At 36.4% G+C, this 21047-nt stretch overlaps 1 protein-coding gene across 3 annotated transcripts in view; it reads left to right on the forward strand.

Annotated features, from left to right (window-relative positions):
* Positions 1-13437, forward strand: part of PPP1R1C (protein phosphatase 1 regulatory inhibitor subunit 1C) — a gene marked incomplete at its 3' end in the record, with an annotated part of 129641 nt that extends 116204 nt beyond the window's left edge. For all 3 annotated transcript variants that reach the window (XM_079925335.1, XM_079925336.1, XM_079925337.1), the window contains one exon: positions 13349-13437. In XM_079925335.1, coding sequence (XP_079781461.1) covers positions 13349-13437 — 89 coding nt within the window. The remainder of the gene's footprint in view (positions 1-13348) is intronic.
* Positions 13438-21047: the final 7610 nt, after the last annotated feature.

Consider the following 21047-nt stretch of genomic DNA (forward strand, 5'->3'; position numbering starts at 1 on the left):
GGTTTATATGGCTCCCTTACTAAAGCCTTCTGGAGGATAAAGGGGTCTGGTCATGCTCCTTTCTTGAGGTTCCCTATAATAACAAATGAAGAGATGCCAAAACAGGATTGCAAAAATGATGGGATTGTCAATATTTTCATTTGACAACAAAATTTACAATATGATATAATTGAACTATTCATAATTATAATATTTATAAAAAAAGAATAAATCATGGTATGATCCAGGTAGTATGGTCCAGTAATCAGATGTATGTGTGAAGTTTTATGAGTGGTACTTTAAAAAAGTATTGTCAATAAACTTGTCAATAAATATATCTGTTATTGTCTATATGAACATTTGGAGATAATATCAAAAGTCTAAATCATGGCCAGTTTTGCATAAGAGGCCCTAGCCAAATGGCCCTTCTGGTATCTTCTCTGAGAGGCCCAGCTACCTTGTGCTAGCAAATTGGAGACTGTTTCTAGTCAGTGTATCAAGCCAGAAATAATAGTGTTCATTCTCAATAATTTCATTTTATCTCTAAAAATCTGATGGTTACTTTCAGTTTTATATATATATTTATTTTATTTATATATTATATATTTATATATATATATTTTTTTTTTTCCCTCAGAGTAGTGTCTATTATTTGAGGAAGAAATGAAATAAATATCTAAGAAAAGGTAAACAGACTAGATACACAGTAAGTTAAGAGAACAACCTGAAAAAATTTCAAATAATTTTGGGTGTGCTAAGCCATAAACATACTTTAAGAGAATTTTGCCTCTGAAACAATGAAATTCAACAAGGGTTTTTGAAAAAGCTTACATTAATTTTTATTAATAATTTTAGAATTTTTCTAAGACAAAGGTGATTGTAAATTGAATGCAATGTATGTATACTGAAAGTAAGATTATTTTTGCTTTCAAGAGAAGAATTTGGAAATTCAAAAGCCGTGGTTTTAGGGCAATTAATTTATAATGTCTGAGCGGGGTTGGAGTGTTCTAATTTTGGTATTGAAAAAATTTTCGCAGGTAACTGATACTCATGTGTTGAGAAACTGAGTAAATTAGGTAAGTAAACACATATTTTTCCTAATTATTACATTTAAATATTATAGGGCAGAAATAACAGAAAATTACCATTTTAAGCAAAAATGTTATTACTATTATTCCTTCTTCATGTAAACAATATAAAATGGCTACTCATTATAGAATTTGAGTATATAATTGCTCCTTTGCATCAAGTATTCTTAATAAAATCAAAATTTGAAAAGAAATAAAAGAAGTGGTATCAGCTCATCCAAGGAGAGTTTGTTAAAGATCTATGTAAAATGAAGAGAGACTGTGATTTTACACGTGGGAGACAAGTAAAACAGACCAACTGTAGGGCAGCAAATCAAAGAAGAAAGTAGGTCAGCGAGCCCCATGGTGATACAATGAATTGCTATTATTTAAAGGGATGGTCAGAGAGTAAAACTGCCTGTGCACAAGAATGCGTATGAGAACAATGGTAAATCTGAGCAAAAAAAGCAGGGTCAGAGCAAGAGTTGCAAAGCTCAGCGTGTGAACTGCAAGTCCTTGGGTCAGGCAGAGGATAAAACAGAACAATCTCGTCATTCAGAAGCTTCCTGGCAGCCAGGGCCAGCAAGCTGTGTAATGAGAAACAAACTGAGCTGAGGCCCTCCGCAGAGAAAAGGGGAGGGAAATAGCCTCAGGATAGGAGAGAACTGAGCTGATTTTGAGACTGCATGTAACTATCAACTCATCAGGATTAATACTTTCCCATAAAAGAAAATTTTAAGTTACAGGAGAATCACTGAGGAGACCAAAATACTTAATCAAATCCATTTACATTACTTATATTGTGAAAACCATGTACCCAATGGGATTAATTAACTGTGTTTGGTGATCAGAACATTATATACTGGGGAAAGTGCAATTTCTCCTTTCCATCTTTAAGATTTACTGCCTATTTTCTTGGACTAGGTGGAGTTTCAGAATCATAATTGCTAAGTTAGTCTAGAGTGGTAATCTAAAATACTATAGGAGACTGAGAAGAACAAACTAACTCCAGGCCAAAAATAAACTACCTTTTCTATTTATTATAGGAGATGTGACTTAAAGGGATTGAGCAGAAGTTCATTTATCTGAAAAAAAATTTGGCTATGTTGAAAAGTCTTTGTATGTTGAATAGGGAATATTTTTAAAGAAAGTGAGATTGAAGTTAGTCATTTCTTTACTTAAAATGCACTAAGCATCACTCCCTAACACCATACACTAAAATAAGCTCAAAATGGATTAAAGACCTAAATGTAAGTCCAGAAACTATCAAACTCTTAGAGGAAAACATAGGCAGAACACTCTATGACATAAATCACAGCAAGATCCTTTTTGACCCACCTCCTAGAGAAATGGAAATAAAAACAAAAATAAACAAATGGGACCTAATGAAACTTAAAAGCTTTTGCACAGCAAAGGAAACCATAAACAAGACCAAAAGACAACCCTCAGAATGGGAGAAAATATTTGCAAATGAAGCAACTGACAAAGGATTAATCTCCAAAATTCATGCAGCTCAATAACATGCAGCAGTTCATGCAGCTCAATAACAAAAAAACAAACAACCCAATCCAAAAATGGGCAGAAGACCTAAATAGACATTTCTCCAAAGAAGATATACAGACTGCCAACAAACACATGAAAGAATGCTCAACATCATTAATCGTTAGAGAAATGCAAATCAAAACTACAATGAGATATCATCTCACACCAGTCAGAATGGCCATCATCAAAAAAATCTAGAAACAATAAATGCTGGAGAGGGTGTGGAGAAAAGGGAACACTCTTGCACTGCTGGTGGGAATGTGAATTGGTTCAGCCACTATGGAGAACAGTATGGAGGTTCCTTAAAAAAACTACAAATAGAACTACCATATGACCCAGCAATCCCACTACTGGGCATATACCCTGAGAAAACCAAAATTCAAAAAGAGTCATGTACCAAAATGTTCATTGCAGCTCTATTTACAATAGCCCGGAGATGGAAACAACCTAAGTGTCCATCATCGGATGAATGGATAAAGAAGATGTGGCACATATATACAATGGAATATTACTCAGCCATAAAAAGAAACGAAATTGAGCTATTTGTAATGAGGCGGATAGACCTAGAGTCTGTCATACAGAGTGAAGTAAGTCAGAAAGAGAAAGACAAGTACCGTATGTTAACACATATATATGGAATTTAAGGAAAAAAAAATGTCATGAAGAACCTAGGGGTAAGACAGGGATAAAGACACAGACCTACTGGAGAACAGACTTGAGGATATGGGGAGGGGGAAGGGTGAGCTGTGACAGGGCGAGAGAGAGGCATGGACATATATACACTAACAAACGTAAGGTAGATAGCTAGTGGGAAGCAGCCGCATGGCACAGGGATATCGGCTCGGTGCTTTCTGGCCGCCTGGAGGGGTGGGATAGGGAGGGTGGGAGGGAGGAAGACGCAAGAGGGAAGAAATATGGGAACATATGTATATGTATAACTGATTCACTTTGTTATAAAGCAGAAACTAACACACCATTGTAAAGCAATTATACCCCAATAAAGATGTTAAAAAAAAAAAGTTACGAGTTGCAAAAAAAAAAAAAGCACTAAGCATCTATAATGTTCAGGCTTTGTTCTGGGCTCTGCTAATCAGTCAGCAAACAAAACAGAGTATTGACTCTGATTTCATGGTGCTGATATTCTAGCGGGAGGCATACCAGAACTCCATAAATAAAGACATATGACACCAGGGAGTGATTAATGCTCTAAAGAAAGGAAAAAAAAAAATAAGATAAATCACCATAAGTGGACTGAAAGTAAGGGAAAGAAAGAGATGGGATGTTTTAGATGGGACGGTCAGTGGTCTTCTCTGAAATCATCACATCTCAGCAAAGACCTGATTGGCCAACTGAGGTGAAGAAAAAAAACATGTGGGTCCCTCAGAAGAAGAGGAATCCAATAAAGAGAGCAAGGAGGACAGGCCTGAGGCTGTTTGAGGTCTATGTAAAATACCAATGTAGGCAAGCAAGTGAGGGAGCGTTGGAAGGAGATAAGTTCAGAAGGAGACAGAACCTAATCATGAAGCATCTTAATGATTATAACTTTATGGTGAGGCATTTGAATTTCATTCTTAAGATAATGAGAAGTCATCAAAGATTTTCATCGGAGGAATAATGTAATTTTTTAAAAGATTATTCTGTAAATTGTTTGGGGAATTAACTGTAGGGTGGAAGGAGAGAAAGTAGGGAAGCAAGTTAGAAGGCTATTGAAGTCCTCGAGGTAGAGATTAGTGATGGATGGGACTAAGGTGGTAGTGCTGGAACTGATGAAAAATGATTAGACTTGGGATACAATTTCGCATGTAGAGACCAAAATTTGGTCATGCATTGGAAGAGGAGTATGAAAGGAACAAGAGGAGGCAAAGAATACACTGGGCCTGAGAATATTCTGTTCACTAAGATGGAAAAGATTTGGAAAACAGAAGGTTGGTAGGGGCCAGGTGCTTGTTTCTCTTTGTTTGAAGATTGGGGACAGAATCAAGATCATGTTTTGGATATACTAAATTTGGGATGCCTATTAAACACTTAAAAGTCAGAATACAGTTAGGCTGTTGGTTTTATGAACCTGAACTCAGATGAGGGATTGGGACTGATAATATACAATTGGAAATCATCAATTTTATACATTATATTTAAAGCAATAGTATTGGATGAGATCACCTAAGAAGTGAGTACAAATAGAGAAAACATTCAATAACCAAGTCCTGGAACTGGCTGGCATGTAGGGTGAGAATGAGTAGGACTGTCTAGCTGAAAAGACCAAGAAGAAGTAGTCAATAAGGTAAGTGGAGAAACAGGTGTGTTTGGTCATCTTGAGGTCAAATTAGTGTTTCAACAAAAAGAAGTGACCACTTATGTTAAATGCTGCCAAGATTTTGTCTAAAATGGTGTGAAACTGACCACTGGATTTCCCCAGATGGAGTATGTTGGGGAAACTTGACAAGAACTTTTTCTTTTTTCTTTTGATACTTTGTACTTTTTTTTTTTTTAACATCTTTATTGGGGTATAATTGCTTTACAATGGTGTGTTAGTTTCTGCTTTATAACAAAGTGAATCAGTCATACATAAACATATGTTCCCATATGTCTTCCCTCTTGGACAAGAACTATTAATGGAGTGATGAACATAGAAGTCTGATTGGAGTATGTTAAGGAGAGGTTATAACATGATGTAGTCTATTTATTATACTATGAGTTTTGCTCTAAAGTTTTCTAAAGAAGAGAGAAGGGGCAGTGATGAGAGGTGGAGTGGAGTCAAGAGACAGTTTCTTGAAATGGAAGAAATGTTGTGGTTATGGGACTATTTTAGTAGAATGGAAGAAACTGATGATGCAAGAAAGAGAGGTCTTAATTTTAGGAGATTCTTTGAAAGGGTAAAAGATATTGTGAAAAAGAGGGGTGGAAAAAATGAGAGGTGAGGCTTATGAGAGGAGGCAGAGATATGGGCACTGATTCAAATATCTTGGTAGATTTGGCCATGCTGTTGTCAATTCATTAATGATTACTTCAATTATCCCTGAAAAAATCAGCTGAGTGTGAAGAGAGTATGGGGTTACTGGAGATTTGAGGAGTGAAAAAATCTTACAATCTGACAATCTCTGATGCATTTAGACCAGTGATGTTCAAAGTGATTCTTGATACAGGTGGCTTAATTAATACCATAAGGCTGACTCCCCCCCCCGCTGACAATCAGTGGGAAAGAGCTTTTATAGGTGGAGGGAAGGGGCTACATGCAGAAATAGCACAGTCTTCTCTGACAGTCACCTTGAAATTGGCCATGCGGTGGACTGATCAGTGTCATCTTGATTGTTTGAAGTACAGTTAGTCTTCAGTTCCAGGGTCGGTTTGTTCCCATTTCTTTGAGGCCAATTCTCAGAATTATGGCAGCTTATGTCATGGCTACAGTCTGATTCATCATGTAGTTAACTTCTTCCACCTGGTGGGGGTTTCAGTATCTACAAGACAGCTCAAAGGATATGGCTCAGAATATTATCTACAGCCCTTGAGGAGAAACTAAAGGTCCTTGACTTTGATGACTAAACTATTATTATTTGGTCTTGTTTGACTGCTTTCCTTTACTTCTGCATTTTTTCCACCTCTCTGACTAAACTTATTCTTTGGCTAAAGTTTTTCTACAGACAAAAGGCAGGCTGAGGAAATGGGGGAAGGACCATAGGGCCCTGCTGCACTTCAAGGCTATGGTAGCCAATAGTGACTATTGTTGCTTCAATAGGAAGGTACTCTCCTTGGAAGACACAGACTTCTATAATGCCAGCACAGGACATCCTTCTGTGGACACACTTAAAAAACACAGGCATCATTTGTTCTGTGGCTTTAAATGCAACTCTCCTTTTGTTTATTTTATTTTTAGTGCTTTCAAGGCTAACCACGGACTCCTGTTGATTGATGTATTCTTTATTTTAGATATGCTATTGTGTTCAATCAATGGCAGTCAAGTCCGGCAGGTGAGGGAGCCATTCTGTCTCTTTCTTAAGTGAAATTGCCCAACACTGTTTAGCTCCATTATGTGTAGTGCTTAAAAATTTAACTTTACTTCTGAGTTCATGGAATGCATTAGCTTTGAAGAGAAAGGGGGTATTAGAAGGGCACTTGGCTGTAGAGAGCAAAAGAGGAACTCAGTCTATCAAAGTGATTCTCACCCTAGGCTGAATAGCAGGATCCTTGCAAAATTAAAGAACATATTCTTGCCTGGCTCCAGCCTCAGACTTACTGATAAAGATGTGGGCACTTTACATTTTGACAAGTGAGACTAGATTACTCTCCAAAGATATTCTTTGAATTCACACTTCTAATGATAGCAGGTAAGTATACCTCCTCCCCTATCTTCTCCTCAGCATTCACTGCTAAACCTTTCACCCTACCTTCTCCTCAGCATTTACTGCTAAACCTTTCACCTAGGTTTTACTCTTGGGCAACAGCTTTGGTAAAATATACGATAGGTAAAATATACATAAATATATAATAGTTATGAATACATATGAATACCATATAAACATGCTGCCCCTATTCTCATGTATGATGAAGAGAGAAGCATATTATACATTTATTCTTCTGCAGAGAAATGCTTCTGTAAGTAATGGGCGGTTAAGTGAAATGATCCTGTGTTGATTTGCAGTTTATATTAACTGAACAGTCCTCGTATTAGAGCAGAGATCAACTGTGCTGTTTATATGTAATTTACTCCAAATGAAGTAGAAAGGGATAGATTTAAGATGAGTTCAGGACATGATGTGTGTTTAGCTTTGGGATGAAATCAATATGTCACTTGATCTCTGTGACCCTCAGTATATTAATGTATAGCTATTTATTATAAATGAATGACAAAAAGATTAAACAAAATACATGTGAAAGCATTTGGGGAAATGCAAAGCACATTTTCAATCAGAGATGGTGGGCCTTTACTGAGGAGACTTGATGTCCCATATTATAGCTTAAATTATAGTCCTTGAGTATATCTAGCATGATTTTTTGATAAAATTTGAAGGATCAATATACAAGCAACCATTAGAAAAATCATTCTTTTAGGGCCACTGAACTCACTCTTTTGTACATAGTAGGCCTTCAGAAAACTAATGCTTGTTAAATGTATTTTGCAAATAGTGTTCTCATTTAGAAATCAGACTTACTGCTTCCCTTAATCTAATCAGTGTATTGCTCAGTCAACGGCTGTCCAAATTACTATCTCCTGAGTTGGAGCTCTTCTTTCCCACATCAGAACTCTCCAAATGCTTTAATTCTACATGTCTTCATTAAATTAACTTCATTTATGTGCATGCCATCACCCCTGACCTACATCCCCATCTGATTTGTAGTTGTGCCTCTCTCCTGCTCAACACACAGTAGGAACTTTATTATATTTAACTCCTATTGCTTCTTTTCTAATAACATGTACATTATTTGTAACTTGGTTCCATTCTGGGAATGTTGCTGGGCAAAGTTAAATTGTACATCTTCCTGCTTACAAACTCTATTAAAAACACTAACAGCAATGATGACAAAAAAGACTGAAACGTTACATCTAAATCTATCAGTTATAAGTTGAAAGAATTTGATAATGAAAAAAGCCTTATGATCTTGAGTCACCACATTTTCCTTCAGGTTTTAACTTTGGAAAAGATCAATAACAGTGGTGGTAGATTGAGTCCTGGTGGCCCAGGTGAAGAGCCCCCAGTAGGAATTAGGGGTCCAGGTTTGTGTCCCAGCCCAGCTTATGATTGCAGTGTGAATTTAAGCAAGTCACTTTGCCATCTGAAATTGTCCTTTCATCTTTAAAGTGAAGAGATTAGACTAGGATTCATATTCACAACTATTTGTGAGTCAGAGACCCCTCTGAGATTCTGCTGAAAACTATGGACCTTCTTCACTGAAAAGCCACAGAAACAAGTATAAATAGAATTCCAAGAGGGTCAGAGGCTCTCAAAATACATCCACAAATTCCCCAGAAGACTTTCGAATGATTTCAAACTTCTAAACTATGTGGTTGAAAAAAAAAGAATCCATTTACATTTGCTACTTCCGATGTGAATTGTTTTAAAATGTGGATTTGGGCCACTTAAGTCATTTAAAGTTAGAATTACTTTTTTGTAACTTATAGTACTCAGAGTAAAGCAAAATATTCAGTAGGAAAGAAGATCTCCTTTGTATATGAATGCATCTCAGGGTTGGTGAGCTTGTGAGCCTGCCCTGCTACTCAATCCAGGGTTCCTTCTTGCCTGAGATGGAAATTTAGCTTTGACTTGGACACACACAGTGATGGGGAGCTCACTCACATGCTTATTGCTGGGCAAACATAAAGAGTTTAGAAATTTTCTTCTTTATATTGAGCCATACAAATGTCCCTGACTTAACAATGGTTTGATTTAAGATTTTTTTGCCTTTACGATGGTGCAAAAGCAATATGCATTCAGAAGAAACCGTATTTCAAATTTTGAATTTTGATCTTTTCCTGGGCTAGTGACATGCAGTAGGATATGGTCTCATGATGCCAGGCGGGGCAGTGAGCCCAGCTCCCAGGTAGCCACAGGGTAATGAGTGTACACAACAAATACAGTACACTTACAACCATTCTGTACCCATACTACCATTCTGTTTTTCACTTTCAGTATGGTATCCAATAAATCACATGAGATATGCCACACTTTATTATAAAATACGCTTTGTGTTAGATGATTTTGCCCAACCATAGGCTAACATCAGTGTTCTGAGCACGTTTAAGGTAGGCTAGGCTAAGCTATGATGTCCGGTAGGGTAGGTGTATTAAATGCATTTTCCACTTGTGATATCTTCAATGGGTTTGTTGGAATGTAACCCCATTGTAAATCTAGGAAGATCTGTACTCTGCCCTCACCACATGAATGTCAGCTATTGACACTATTGCTGCTCTCAGTCGCCACTTAGATAAATTTTATTTCTTTTTCCAGGCTTTTAGGAGTTCAATGGCAGCCTCTTTTGTCCTCTCTTAATTTTGCTAAACAGTGCAGTTTCATATCCAATTCTTCTGGAAGAGATTTTATAAAACTGCTTTTAATCTCAATTACTTCCTTCAATGGAACTCTTGAAATGCAGAATCCAGAATTGGGCAGCATAATCCAGAAAAGTCTGAACAACACATGGTTAGAGAGAAGTTTCCTCTCTTGAACTGCTGACTCTCCTGTTAGAAATGTCACCCACACTGCCAAGAGCTCTGTTCCTACAAACAGGTGACTCTGTCGGGTCATGTTGAAATTGTGGTCACCTGAATCCCTAACTATACTCAATCTAGGTTGTCCTCATTCTCTATCTTTTAGAACCAAAATAATCTTCCTAAAAACAAAACTCCCTTTGACCTCTACCTTAATTGCTTAGGCCCTCTTTCCAGCTCTTTGGAATACTAGTTTTTCACTCATCATGTCATCTTTTCTTCCAAGTTTCATGTCATCTACAAATGTGATAAACCTGCCTTTTTCCCCTCTGAATTAATCGATAAACATATTGATGTATGGTTTGCCAAATGTAAGCCTCCCTTTAGGGATTAATTATTCATAATTCTTCACTCAGTCACTTTACAACTTCATCCAACTCACATTTAACCTCCTGATCTACAGAATGGAGAAGAGCACGAGTATGACGTTCTGTGCAGGGGCAACATTTCTTTCTTTTCCTTTCCTTCTTTTACTCAGTCTACTTTCTTTTCCTCAAACTCTATTTTCTTCACTCCTTCATGTATTCATACCGCATATCCTTGTCTTATATATGGCTCCTTTTCTTGTATGTTCATTTTGTTACGGAGAAAAGAGCCTCTGTGCATTTTGGGGATCCCTCTGCCTTCTGCCCGAGTGCAGGGCTGTCTGTGTCTTTCTTGCTCCAGGAGGCCCTTTGCCACATGCTGGGAATCAGTTCACGTGCAGGTGAGGTGTTTTCCTGTGTGTTCGTTAGCATTTGGCAGCAGAGGAGAATCTGAGAATTTCACCAACACCTCCAGAGCAAGTTACTTTCCTCCACCTCCAGAATTACTCAAATATTGAATGAGGCTTCAAAGAAAATTTAAATACAAGGCATATGTGTGTTTGGGGATAGGAGGAGTGGCGTGGGGAGAAAAATTATTAGACAGTTTTCACAGACTTCACACATTAATCTCAGCATTTATTGCATCTATAACCAAACAAACATTGCTGAAAGGAAAAAAGAAAAATTCAAAACACAAATTAATCAACCATCCGTTATCCAATGGAAAGATGACGTTAGTGTAAACTGCTTTGGGAACCAAGGAATCTGTGGTCCTGTAGAGAGGTTCGGCAGAACAGCTCTGTGACGTCACCTACTCCTGCCTCATCAAAATCTTTCACCTGGCAATAGTTAATGCCACACTCAAATAAGACCGAGAAAAGCCCGTTCCAAGGTTTGCTCAAGTGAGTGATTTTACTTTAAAGAAGGCTTTCTCGTATAACTTTGTGGCCGTTATCATTATAAAATAAATAAGTGGGTAGACCTATAGTCAAGTATGGGAAGTGGATGATTAATGGTTTAATAAGTTGGACATTTGGTTACCATTTTTTTTAATGTTTGACTCCCTCATATAGACAAATCAATGTTGGTATTAAGTTAAACCTAATTTAAGGGAAACTGTCTGAACACAACTGCATTACTCTGTAGCTACTTTGAGGATAAAAGGGATGAGCCCTGGAGGCAGTAGAACCTTTGCAAATCCTGGGTGGTGCAGACAATTTTAGCTCAGGAAACAGTGGCAGGCAGCTGAATGATTACTATGCTTTAACACTTCAGAGGGAATGCCAAGATGGTTTGAACCAGATTAGTAGGTACTGTAAACCTACAATAAATCCTAGAGATTGATAGGTGAGTCTAGGTTAGCATCCAAAAAGCTAAAAGTGAAAATGAGTTGGGGTCTCCTGACAATGGAACTTTATGCTTCATTCACTCAGTCAGTCGGTCAGTCAGTCAGTCAGTGAGTCAGTCAGTCAGTCAGTCAGTCTATATTGAGGGACTATGATGTGTCAGAACTTCTTTTAGAACCACACTATCCTTGTAAAGTTGAACAAATCATTTATCTTCTTGAAGTCTAGATTTCACCATCCAGGTATTTATCTCGTGGAGTTGTGAGGTTTAGTGACCCAGGTATGTAAGACTCCAGCAGAGTGACTGATTGGATGCTCATTGAACTCCTTTTCCTTCTTAGCATTTAGACCTCTTTTTCTCCTGTGTAATCTATAACATGATGAAATAAGTTCCATTTGTTAACAACAAATTTCTCTCTATGGTGATTGTGAGTGATCTTTGTTTGCAGATGAAATTACAGTATTTAAATATTATTACAACTTATCAAATATTTTTGCAAGATAATCAACCAAGTCCAGGGGTGTCATTCCTTGCCAAATGGCACTCTGAGGTTGCTGACTGCAATACATGCAAATCCACTCTTTTTTTTCCTTTTTTTAGTTTCTTTGTTTCTTAGTAAACATGAGCAGTGACTTCCTTTCATTTATCAATTCTAACTGCAATGTTGTTCAGTAATATTTAGAAAAGTCTCATAAACCAATTTACTAAAATATAAAAATCTATAAACTTTTCCATGTTACGCATCACTATATGCAGAGTGTCAGCTAGTATGATGTTATAACAGAATAGACCCAAGTGAAATGAAAGATAATTTTGTAATGATTGTAGTAGTCGCCTTATGATTTATACTCCAAATTTGAGTTAATTTTGAAAAAAATCTGAATATACATTATTGTGGAACTGCCAAAGACATATACCAAAGTGTCACCTCATTAATTCCATCAATCATTTATGCAATCAATATTAATGAGCACCTACTGTTTGCCAGGCTCTGTGTCTGGGACCCCAAAGTGAAACCCCATAATCCTGACATCAGCAAGTTTGTTCTAATGAGAAAAATATGTAAACAAATACTGTTCTATAAAGTAATTGATACAAGAGAAAGTGATCCAAGAGTAGGGGGAAATATGATAAAGACCCAGCTAGGTCTACTTGGGGAACTGGGGGAGCCTTCACAGAGGAGGCAAGCTGCTGTCAGGATGAGTGGGAGGTTATCAGGTGGGTGAGTAGGAAGAAGCTATTCGGCAGAGAGAATAGAATGAGAAAGACATGGAGGCTTGAGGGAGCCTGGAGTGACCTGTAATGTGGAAGAGCAGGTTAGTATTGTTAAAGCATAAATTACTGTGAAAGAGGGAACCAGGAAAGGCTGGTGGAAATGAGGCCAGATAGGTAGGGAGAGGCCAGGTCACACAGCCTATATATCAGGCAAAGGTGTGTCAATGGTTTTCCTCTGTGTAGGTTTTGGGGGAAGTGATTGAAGAATTTTTAATACAAAAGTTTCAGAATCAAATCTGTATGTTTTGATTCCTAAAGAAGACTAACAGTATTCTGATTCTTTTGTTGTTTGAAAGTTACAGAAATGGCACACACACATCTCCTCGCTCCTGAGGAGGGGCAGTAAGAGCCTGTGAGCAGATTTTTAGTTAACAGGTTTTTAATAGGCAGTGATGCAATTCTTAATGGAGAAAATTTAATTACTATAAAAGACATTCTGTTTCAAATGGGAATTGGGCTGGGTGTGTTTTTATTCCTCAGTGAATTAAAAGGTTTATATAAGATTAGATTGTTGAGATCCTTGGAGAAAACACATACACACCAGTGAAAACGTTCCACTCATTTTCTTTACCTCTTGCAGCAAAGCAGTGAATCTGCCAGAAATAAATTGAGCATAATTTTTATAATTTCAGGGGTTAAGCATATGAAAGGCCAGAATGAATCAGCATTCCCCGAAGAAGAAGAAGGCGTGAACGAGAGAGAAGAGCAGTGGGACCATTAATAACGGGTCTGCAGCAAGAAGTCTTCTTGGGAATAACTGAACTATTAACTTTTCTGAATATCCCATGGAACACCACTGCTTGACTTCTATCTCTGCTCTCCACACTCACAGAGTAGTAATACACCTCCTGGGAAGCGCCCCTTGATGGAACTTTAGAACTACCTACAGATCGTTCCATATTACTTACAATTAAAAAATAAGTATTTATTTAACAACAGTGATTTTCTTTTTAACAACATAGAAATTTGCAAACATGTGAGTGTTCTAACTTTAATACTGCCCAGCTTAATCCCTGATGCCCTACTGATAAGATTTCCTTCTAATGTCAAATGTAAATAGCATCACTTTAAAAGTAAAAAATAAATATTAAATACATTTAGACATGAGTGTGTGTCTGGGTTTAACTTACAGAGGAATGTTTAATGAAACTTTTAAGATCTGCATTTATCCTGTTGCTGTATACGGAATGGTACATGGTATTTATTTCCGAATGATGGAGAAATGCCAGATTTCTTGATTCAAAAGATCAAAATGTATTACTCTTTAGATATTAAACATCTTTTTCCCTCCAACGTTAATGATTAAAGAACCACAGATTTCTCTTCAGTTTTTAAGCTGTGAGAGGTGTATTTTCCATCATTTCCACTAGTTATTAAGAAAGAAAAATTATAAATCTAAAATAAAATATGCCAAATTTCCCATCACTTATTTTTGGCTATTACTGGAAATATGGGGTGTTTCCTATTGCATTTTAATGAATCATTAGATTTTATAAATCTCCTATTATCATAAGATAAGAAATTTCATTAATTCATGAATTCGTTAATTCAACAACTATTTTTTATGGGTTCATCTCTAGGAAGGCACTTTGCTGGGTGTTATGAAAATAAAGGAAAGATAATTTCTCCCCTACAGAACTGGCAGAGAAGATAAGCATCAGTACAAAGCAAGGTTTTCCAAGACCATATGTATTTACTGAATATGGCTTTTGATAATTCAAAGTTCTGGCATCCTGAACAATTATTTACTGCATTTCAATGTAAAGTATCTACACCACATAATTTAGTAGAGATGGAGGAATGCCCAATTTGCTTCCCACATTAATGATATTAGTGAAGTTCAAATGTTTCATGGATTAAAAAAACTAAAGATGAAAAGATTTCTCAAAAGTCAATAAAGAGGTAAATTAAGATAGGAAGAAAAAAATCAAATGCAAAATCCACTGTGGGATCGTAAAATCAGGACTCAAAGAAGTAAAAGTACTGTTTTTAATTTTGACTGTGAGTTTTATAATATAGAGATTAAAAGAAATGCGTGAATCCATAAGCCAATACAATAGAGATAATGATAATTTTCCTTAGTATATTCTCCCCAAGAAAATAAACGCAAAACTCATTGATAAGTAGTATCTCAAGTATTTATGAGTACTTGTTCCAAGTTTCCTTCTGTTTTCCTTTCTTCCTTCCTTCTTTGCTTCTTTCCTTCCTCTCATCCTCCCTGCCTTCCTTTCTTTTCTCCCTCCCTTGCCCTGGCCTTTTTTGTTTTGTTTTGTTTTTGTTAAACCAGTTTCACCAAAAATTTCTGGAGTTTCTAGACTACCTGCTGTGACTGTTTATTTGATTTTCAAAGTTTCTCCCTACTTAAAATCTGATTAAGACACATATTTGTTTTAAGTGATTTTGAATTGTGTTTGTAAAACATCCCGGATACCCCTTGAGATTATTTGAGACACCCTGAGGCCCTAAAAAATAAAATTGCCCTTCCCTTCCCATGAACAGACATTTTTATAAATGTTTTTTCAAAAGGATTCAGACAAACAAAAGAAAAGCTTTTGCTTACTTTGTAACAGCAAAAAACACATGGGGAAATAAACACAATGGCTTCTGGATTCTTCCATCGTGTTCTCCATTCTTAAAAATGAAAAGAGATGAAAATTAAAAATAAGTTTTCCTTCAGAAATGTTGGTTTCTTTTATTCTGTTCTCCAGTCTCAAAACACAGAGATCACAATTAAAAGCATAAGTTTTCCTTTGGAAAAGTGTTGACTTTCTCAGAAATTTTAAGGAAACCAGCTGAGATAATGGCTTTTCAGTTTCCTTTTCACACAATTACAGTTTACAACAAAATTTTTTTCATGATGACAACTTGGCTTCCATTTGGCTGAATGGGCAAAGAGAGTTTCTGACCAAAACAAAACAAAACCTTTATCTTTTCCAGACAACATTTATAATATAATATAATAGTTAGTAGACAGGGTTTGAGTCACTCTGACTTGGGTTCAAATTCAACACCTACCAAATTTTTAGACTCAGTCTCTCTATTTGTAAAATGAGTACGATCATACCTACCTGTATTGCATTATTTTGAAAATTAAACAAGAAAAGACCTATAAAATGTTTAGCCCAGCATAATGAGCATTTAATAACTGGTGTAATTATTATTACTAGAATGAGAAAGGACTTGAGACTATCTATCCAAACCTTCTCTAGTTTATGATCCTCTCCAACAGCACAGACAAGTGATTGACTGCTTCTCTAATTCTTGAATAGCTCCAGCTGAACCCCAAACCCAGCCAAGGAGCTCTAATTGTTCTTTTGTGTGTTAAACTCTCTCCTTCTCCTATACTTTACCTCCTTTCCTATGGCACAGCTGTTCAGATACTAAAGAACACTCTGGTGTCATCTCCTAAGTGGTCTCCTCTCTGTGATAAAATATCACCAGTTCTTCCCAATCTTTTCTCATCATCCTGGCCGCTCGCTCTTGTATCTCTTCAATTGTGTACGCTGAATCTGAGAAAGATTAAGTCAGGTGGATAAGTTTGAGACAGGCTGGGACCTGGGACCCTTTGCTGCAGTGCTGCAGTGCCTACACCTGGACACACCTCTCCTCAAGCAACAAAATACAAAGAAACTGTATGGGACTAAAAACAACTGCATGCCTGGGCAGTTGGGGCAAATTCTGGACAAAAGATACAAAGAGATCAAAAAACCCAACGGCCACTTTTGAAAAGTCTGGAGCAAAAGCGGGGTACTGCACATGCCCCCTGCACACACCACCACCTAAGGGGTGGGCAAAACATCTAAGCCACCCCTCTGGCCTGACCCCTGGACACACCCTTACCCTCATTCCATATAAGGAACGAGCCCGACCCCCTCCGTAGCCAGCAAGCAAGGGAACCTTTTGTTTGTTCTCGCTGCACCCTGCCACAGCAGGTGGCCCAATAAAGCCTTGCCTGAATTTCTTGTCTGGCCTCTGATCAATTTCTATTGATGAAGGAGGCCAAGAATCCTGGTCAGTAACAAGCTGAGTATTTTTTGTGTCCCCCTAAACATGCGAAACTGAAGCAGAGAGTGTAGAAGGGCAGAGCAGGATTCTAGTGCAGAGTTCTTTCTATTAAACAGTGATTTTCTAACCCCAGAGTTGTTCAAGGTAAGCATCTTTATAAAAAACAAAATTCTCAGACTATTTTCTATTCTCAAAAAAGTTTACACCATCCATTGAAAATTTTAATTCAATTATGCCAATGCTTTCTACATTGTGGAAACATTATTTTAGGTTAGCCACGGAAAACTATTTTTATACTTACTTTTTATATTTATAAATACTATTATATATTAGAAAAGATACATAATCACCAGCCCCTAAGCTATTGTTACTTGGGATGAGACAAGCTTAAAGTGTTAGCGTATTTTAAATCAATTTTTAAAAAAATGTTAAATAACCATAGTAGAAGTGGTACCTCAAAATCACAAAAGTGATACACCATCGAGTGAAGTTTTGGAAACACCAGTATGGAGTATTGTCATAGCAAATAACTTAAGTGCAAGTATTGCAGAGTTTATTTAGTTGCAATATGGATTTATGAATTCATAAATAAACCAGTTATATTGTATTGATTTAAAAATTCTGTTTCTTTACCCACATCTAAAAGCAAACAGTGTAAAGTTCAAACTGATAATAGAAAAGCTTGTCTAACTACATTAAAGTGTTTATGCTTACATGTAATTTTGAGCATTTGATTTCTCTGAAGGAGGATGGGGGAAGAAATGTCCTTAGTTTTCCAAGTCTTTGATTCCAAAAACCAGTCTTCAAAGCTCCAGCAGATATATTAATCATTAAAAATGTCTATGTTACTGAAATGTGAAATCTGTTAAAGAAATTAAATTATTAGATTTTATATGTTATTATCATAACATTCTGAAAAACTAAATTTCGGAGGAAGAAGAGCTTCAGGAAAATGATGGAGGGCATCTTTTCACTGCTGTGTGAATTAGAACAAGTCAGACATCCTTAATTATTCTATACTATTTTTCATGGGATAATTTGGTGTAGTTTATAAAAGTGTACATTGGAAACAAGAAACCAGTATTCCAGTTAATTATTCAATAAATATATATGAATGCCTATGACATGCTAAACATTGTGTTGAGGACACAGGTGTTAACAAGATAGTTAAGGTCCTTAAATTCATGGACGAATATTCTAGTATTTGAAGACTGTCAATAGATATGTAAATTAATAAGTGAATTAGGTCATTTCAGATAGTGATAAACTCCTAGAAGGAAATAGAAAGAGGTGATGTAGCAGAGCGTGTCATTTCCTCTTTGTCATAACTGTGTGACATTGAGGAAGTTCTTTAATTACTCTGGGACCCAGTTTCCTATTCAGTAAAATGTGGAGAATGATATGGGGTAGGGGTAACCAGATGATCATGGGAGGCTCCTTCTAAATCTAAGATCTTTGTTTCTCCCTCTGACTCTTTCAGGAACTGCAGGCAAGCAGCAAAGGAGAGAAGAGGTGGGAACAGACAGAAAGCAGCAGCATTAAGGGAAGATGGAATCAGAAGAGAAAAGGTGTATCTTTGCATGCTTGTCTGACAGCCAACAGAACAAAACTGAGTTAGAAATACACATACACGTATGTATGCATGTATAGTATGTATGTAGGTAACAACCTTAGCATTGTAACCAATTGTTTTCTTTTACAACTTATCCTTAGAAAATGACCTAAAAAATGGTGATCAGTTTTTGTTTGTTTGTTTTTTTGTTTTAAGATTTAAAAGGAAACTTTCCAGGAAAAATTTCTCCTGCAAATGACTAATTGGATACTCTATTTAAGCATACAAGTTTGTTGCCATTAAGTGATGCTTAACAGATTTTTCCCTTTGCAGAGATTTACATGACATGGTATTAAATTCTCTGGAATGTTTCCACTGTGTTCTGAAGTAGTTAGTTATTTTCTTTTTCTCCTCCAGGTGCAAAATGAGTTGATAACAAACAGAAGCTGACTTGTCATTGCTGTGTTCCTACTTGAGCTTGGAAAAATACCAACACAAAACAAATACCATCACCACCATCACCTCCAGCTCCATCATCATGTGTTATTTTCTTTCTCCAGGATTGCTTTCTGAAGCACTTTAGATATGTTATACATAAATATTGACATATTTTTCAGAAATTGTTCCTTCATTTTTTTTTGCTAATCATTGATGCTGCACTATTTGCCAAATTCTTCCTTTTCATTTTAATTTATTTCTCTCTATAACCAAAAGTGTGATCTTGAATTTGAGTAAATTTTAAGTGATTCATTTTTAGTTTTTCTAGTTCTGGAATACAAGCTTTCTCTTACAATAAGGAGGCTTTTAAATTTATTTTCTTGCTTGCTTTTCAAATTCCATTGTATTTTTTTATTCCTTTGTTTCTTTTTCAAATTCTATTGGTCTTGATTCAATTTAGTTCCACAAATACATATATATAGATAGTCTACTACATACCAACTACTGATTCAAATGTTAGAGTTATAAAAATGAGAAGGCTAGTATTGTTGCCATCTTGCTAGTAACTCTTTGTTTAGTTCTTTACAATTAATAAAGTGGCCTCACCTATGTTTCTCAGCTAATAATCACATTAAATATGTATGACAGGTAGGATTCATTTTATGGATCAGGAAACTAGAGTCCAAAGAAAGTGGCCCTAAATGAACCCATAGTCCAACAAACTCTTCCACTAGCTTATGATTTGTTTGAGAAGTTGTAATAGTTTTTAGGATGAAAAAGCACATCCTCCTTAAGAACAAGAGGGTTTTACGTTTTCTTATAGTGCTTTATAGATCCACTTAGAAGTAAGCTTTCTACATTTCATACACGAAGCACACGGGGATAATTTTGCTAATGAGGCTGGATGGGAAGAGGAATCTGAGTTTAATTCTTTGGCATCGACTTCAAACTAAAACGACCTATGGCCAATAAAAAATCAAATTTGAAACTCTTTTTGAAGTATTTGGCTCATTTAAAAATCTTTTCTATGTTTAAATCTATACTTAAAATAACCTTTAATATCTTAAAAAAAAGAATTGCCAAATTTATGACAATCTTATGTATGATATCTTCTTAGAGAGCAAGACATCAATCTTTTTAAGTTGTTTCTTTTTCTTGATTTCTAATAAATTGTAAAATAAAAATAATTTCACAAATTGCTATTTCTTATTATTACCTTTCATCTTCCCTGCACTCCCCAACCCCCAGAATTTGAGGAATGATAATTTTCACGTACCATCTCCCAGATTTTGTATTGCCGAGAAAGTAAAAATAATGTAAATGAGCATAATTACCTCAGACCTAAATGCATAATTGTAGAATATACTATATATATCATGGTATTAAAAAAACAACATGCTGCTTAAGGAGCAACCAAAGAGAACATTCTAACTGATACTTTCCTCAAGCTAACTGAGGAATGAGTTTCCCTGGAATTTAAAAATCCTTTTTTCTCAAAAGTAGTGATGGGATTCAGGACACGCTACTCCAAAATATGGCACCTTGGCATAGTGAATATTTTAAGTTGGAGGAGTTTGAGAAAACAGAAGCCAGAGGCTCACTGTGACCTTCCCACTGTCCTTCTCCCCTGAAACAGGCTATAAAACCCTCGTGTGAAAGGTGTCCTCCCTATACCTGGAGGAAAGGAGCATCTTTGTCTCTGAAGACAAAGGGACTGAGAAGAATCCAAACAAAGAGGCCTTGCTAGGTTTCCCCCAGTTTACTATATTTACCTTACACTCCTTAACCTGTCATATTCCTCCACAGCTGTCCATACTTCATAAATGCTAGCACAAATACACTCAGATCTGTTTCTTCGGATCTTCATTTCCTTATGAAGATTCCTGTGTCATGTAAAACTTATATTAAATACATTGCATACTTATTTCCTATTAATCTGTCTCTGTCAGTTTAATTTATAGACCCAACCAGGAACCCTAAGAGGTGAGAATAACTTTCCTCCGCCACAGTACAGTTACAGTAGCAAAGGTATAACATGGCTTTGTATGAATCAAAGCAGTGGAACAATAAGAACTTTACAAAAATTACTTGGAGATGGTTGAACATCTCTCAAAGAATTATAGGAGAATATCTTCTCTCCTTCTTTATGTTTTAGAGGCTAGCACTTGCCAAGGCATTGCAGTAAATGGGTGGTTTCCCATTACATTTCCCCTGCAGAGTAAATTCTGTGGGTGTGTTTCCCTAATAGTACTAATTACATTACCAGATGTTGCTCTCACTTTCTTCTTTGCCCTAATGGGACATAGATTTCCTATGTTGAAATTGTCACTTATTTG

This window comes from Stenella coeruleoalba, assembly GCF_951394435.1.
Source record: "Stenella coeruleoalba genome assembly, chromosome: 6".
Classification (NCBI taxonomy): domain Eukaryota; kingdom Metazoa; phylum Chordata; class Mammalia; order Artiodactyla; family Delphinidae; genus Stenella; species Stenella coeruleoalba.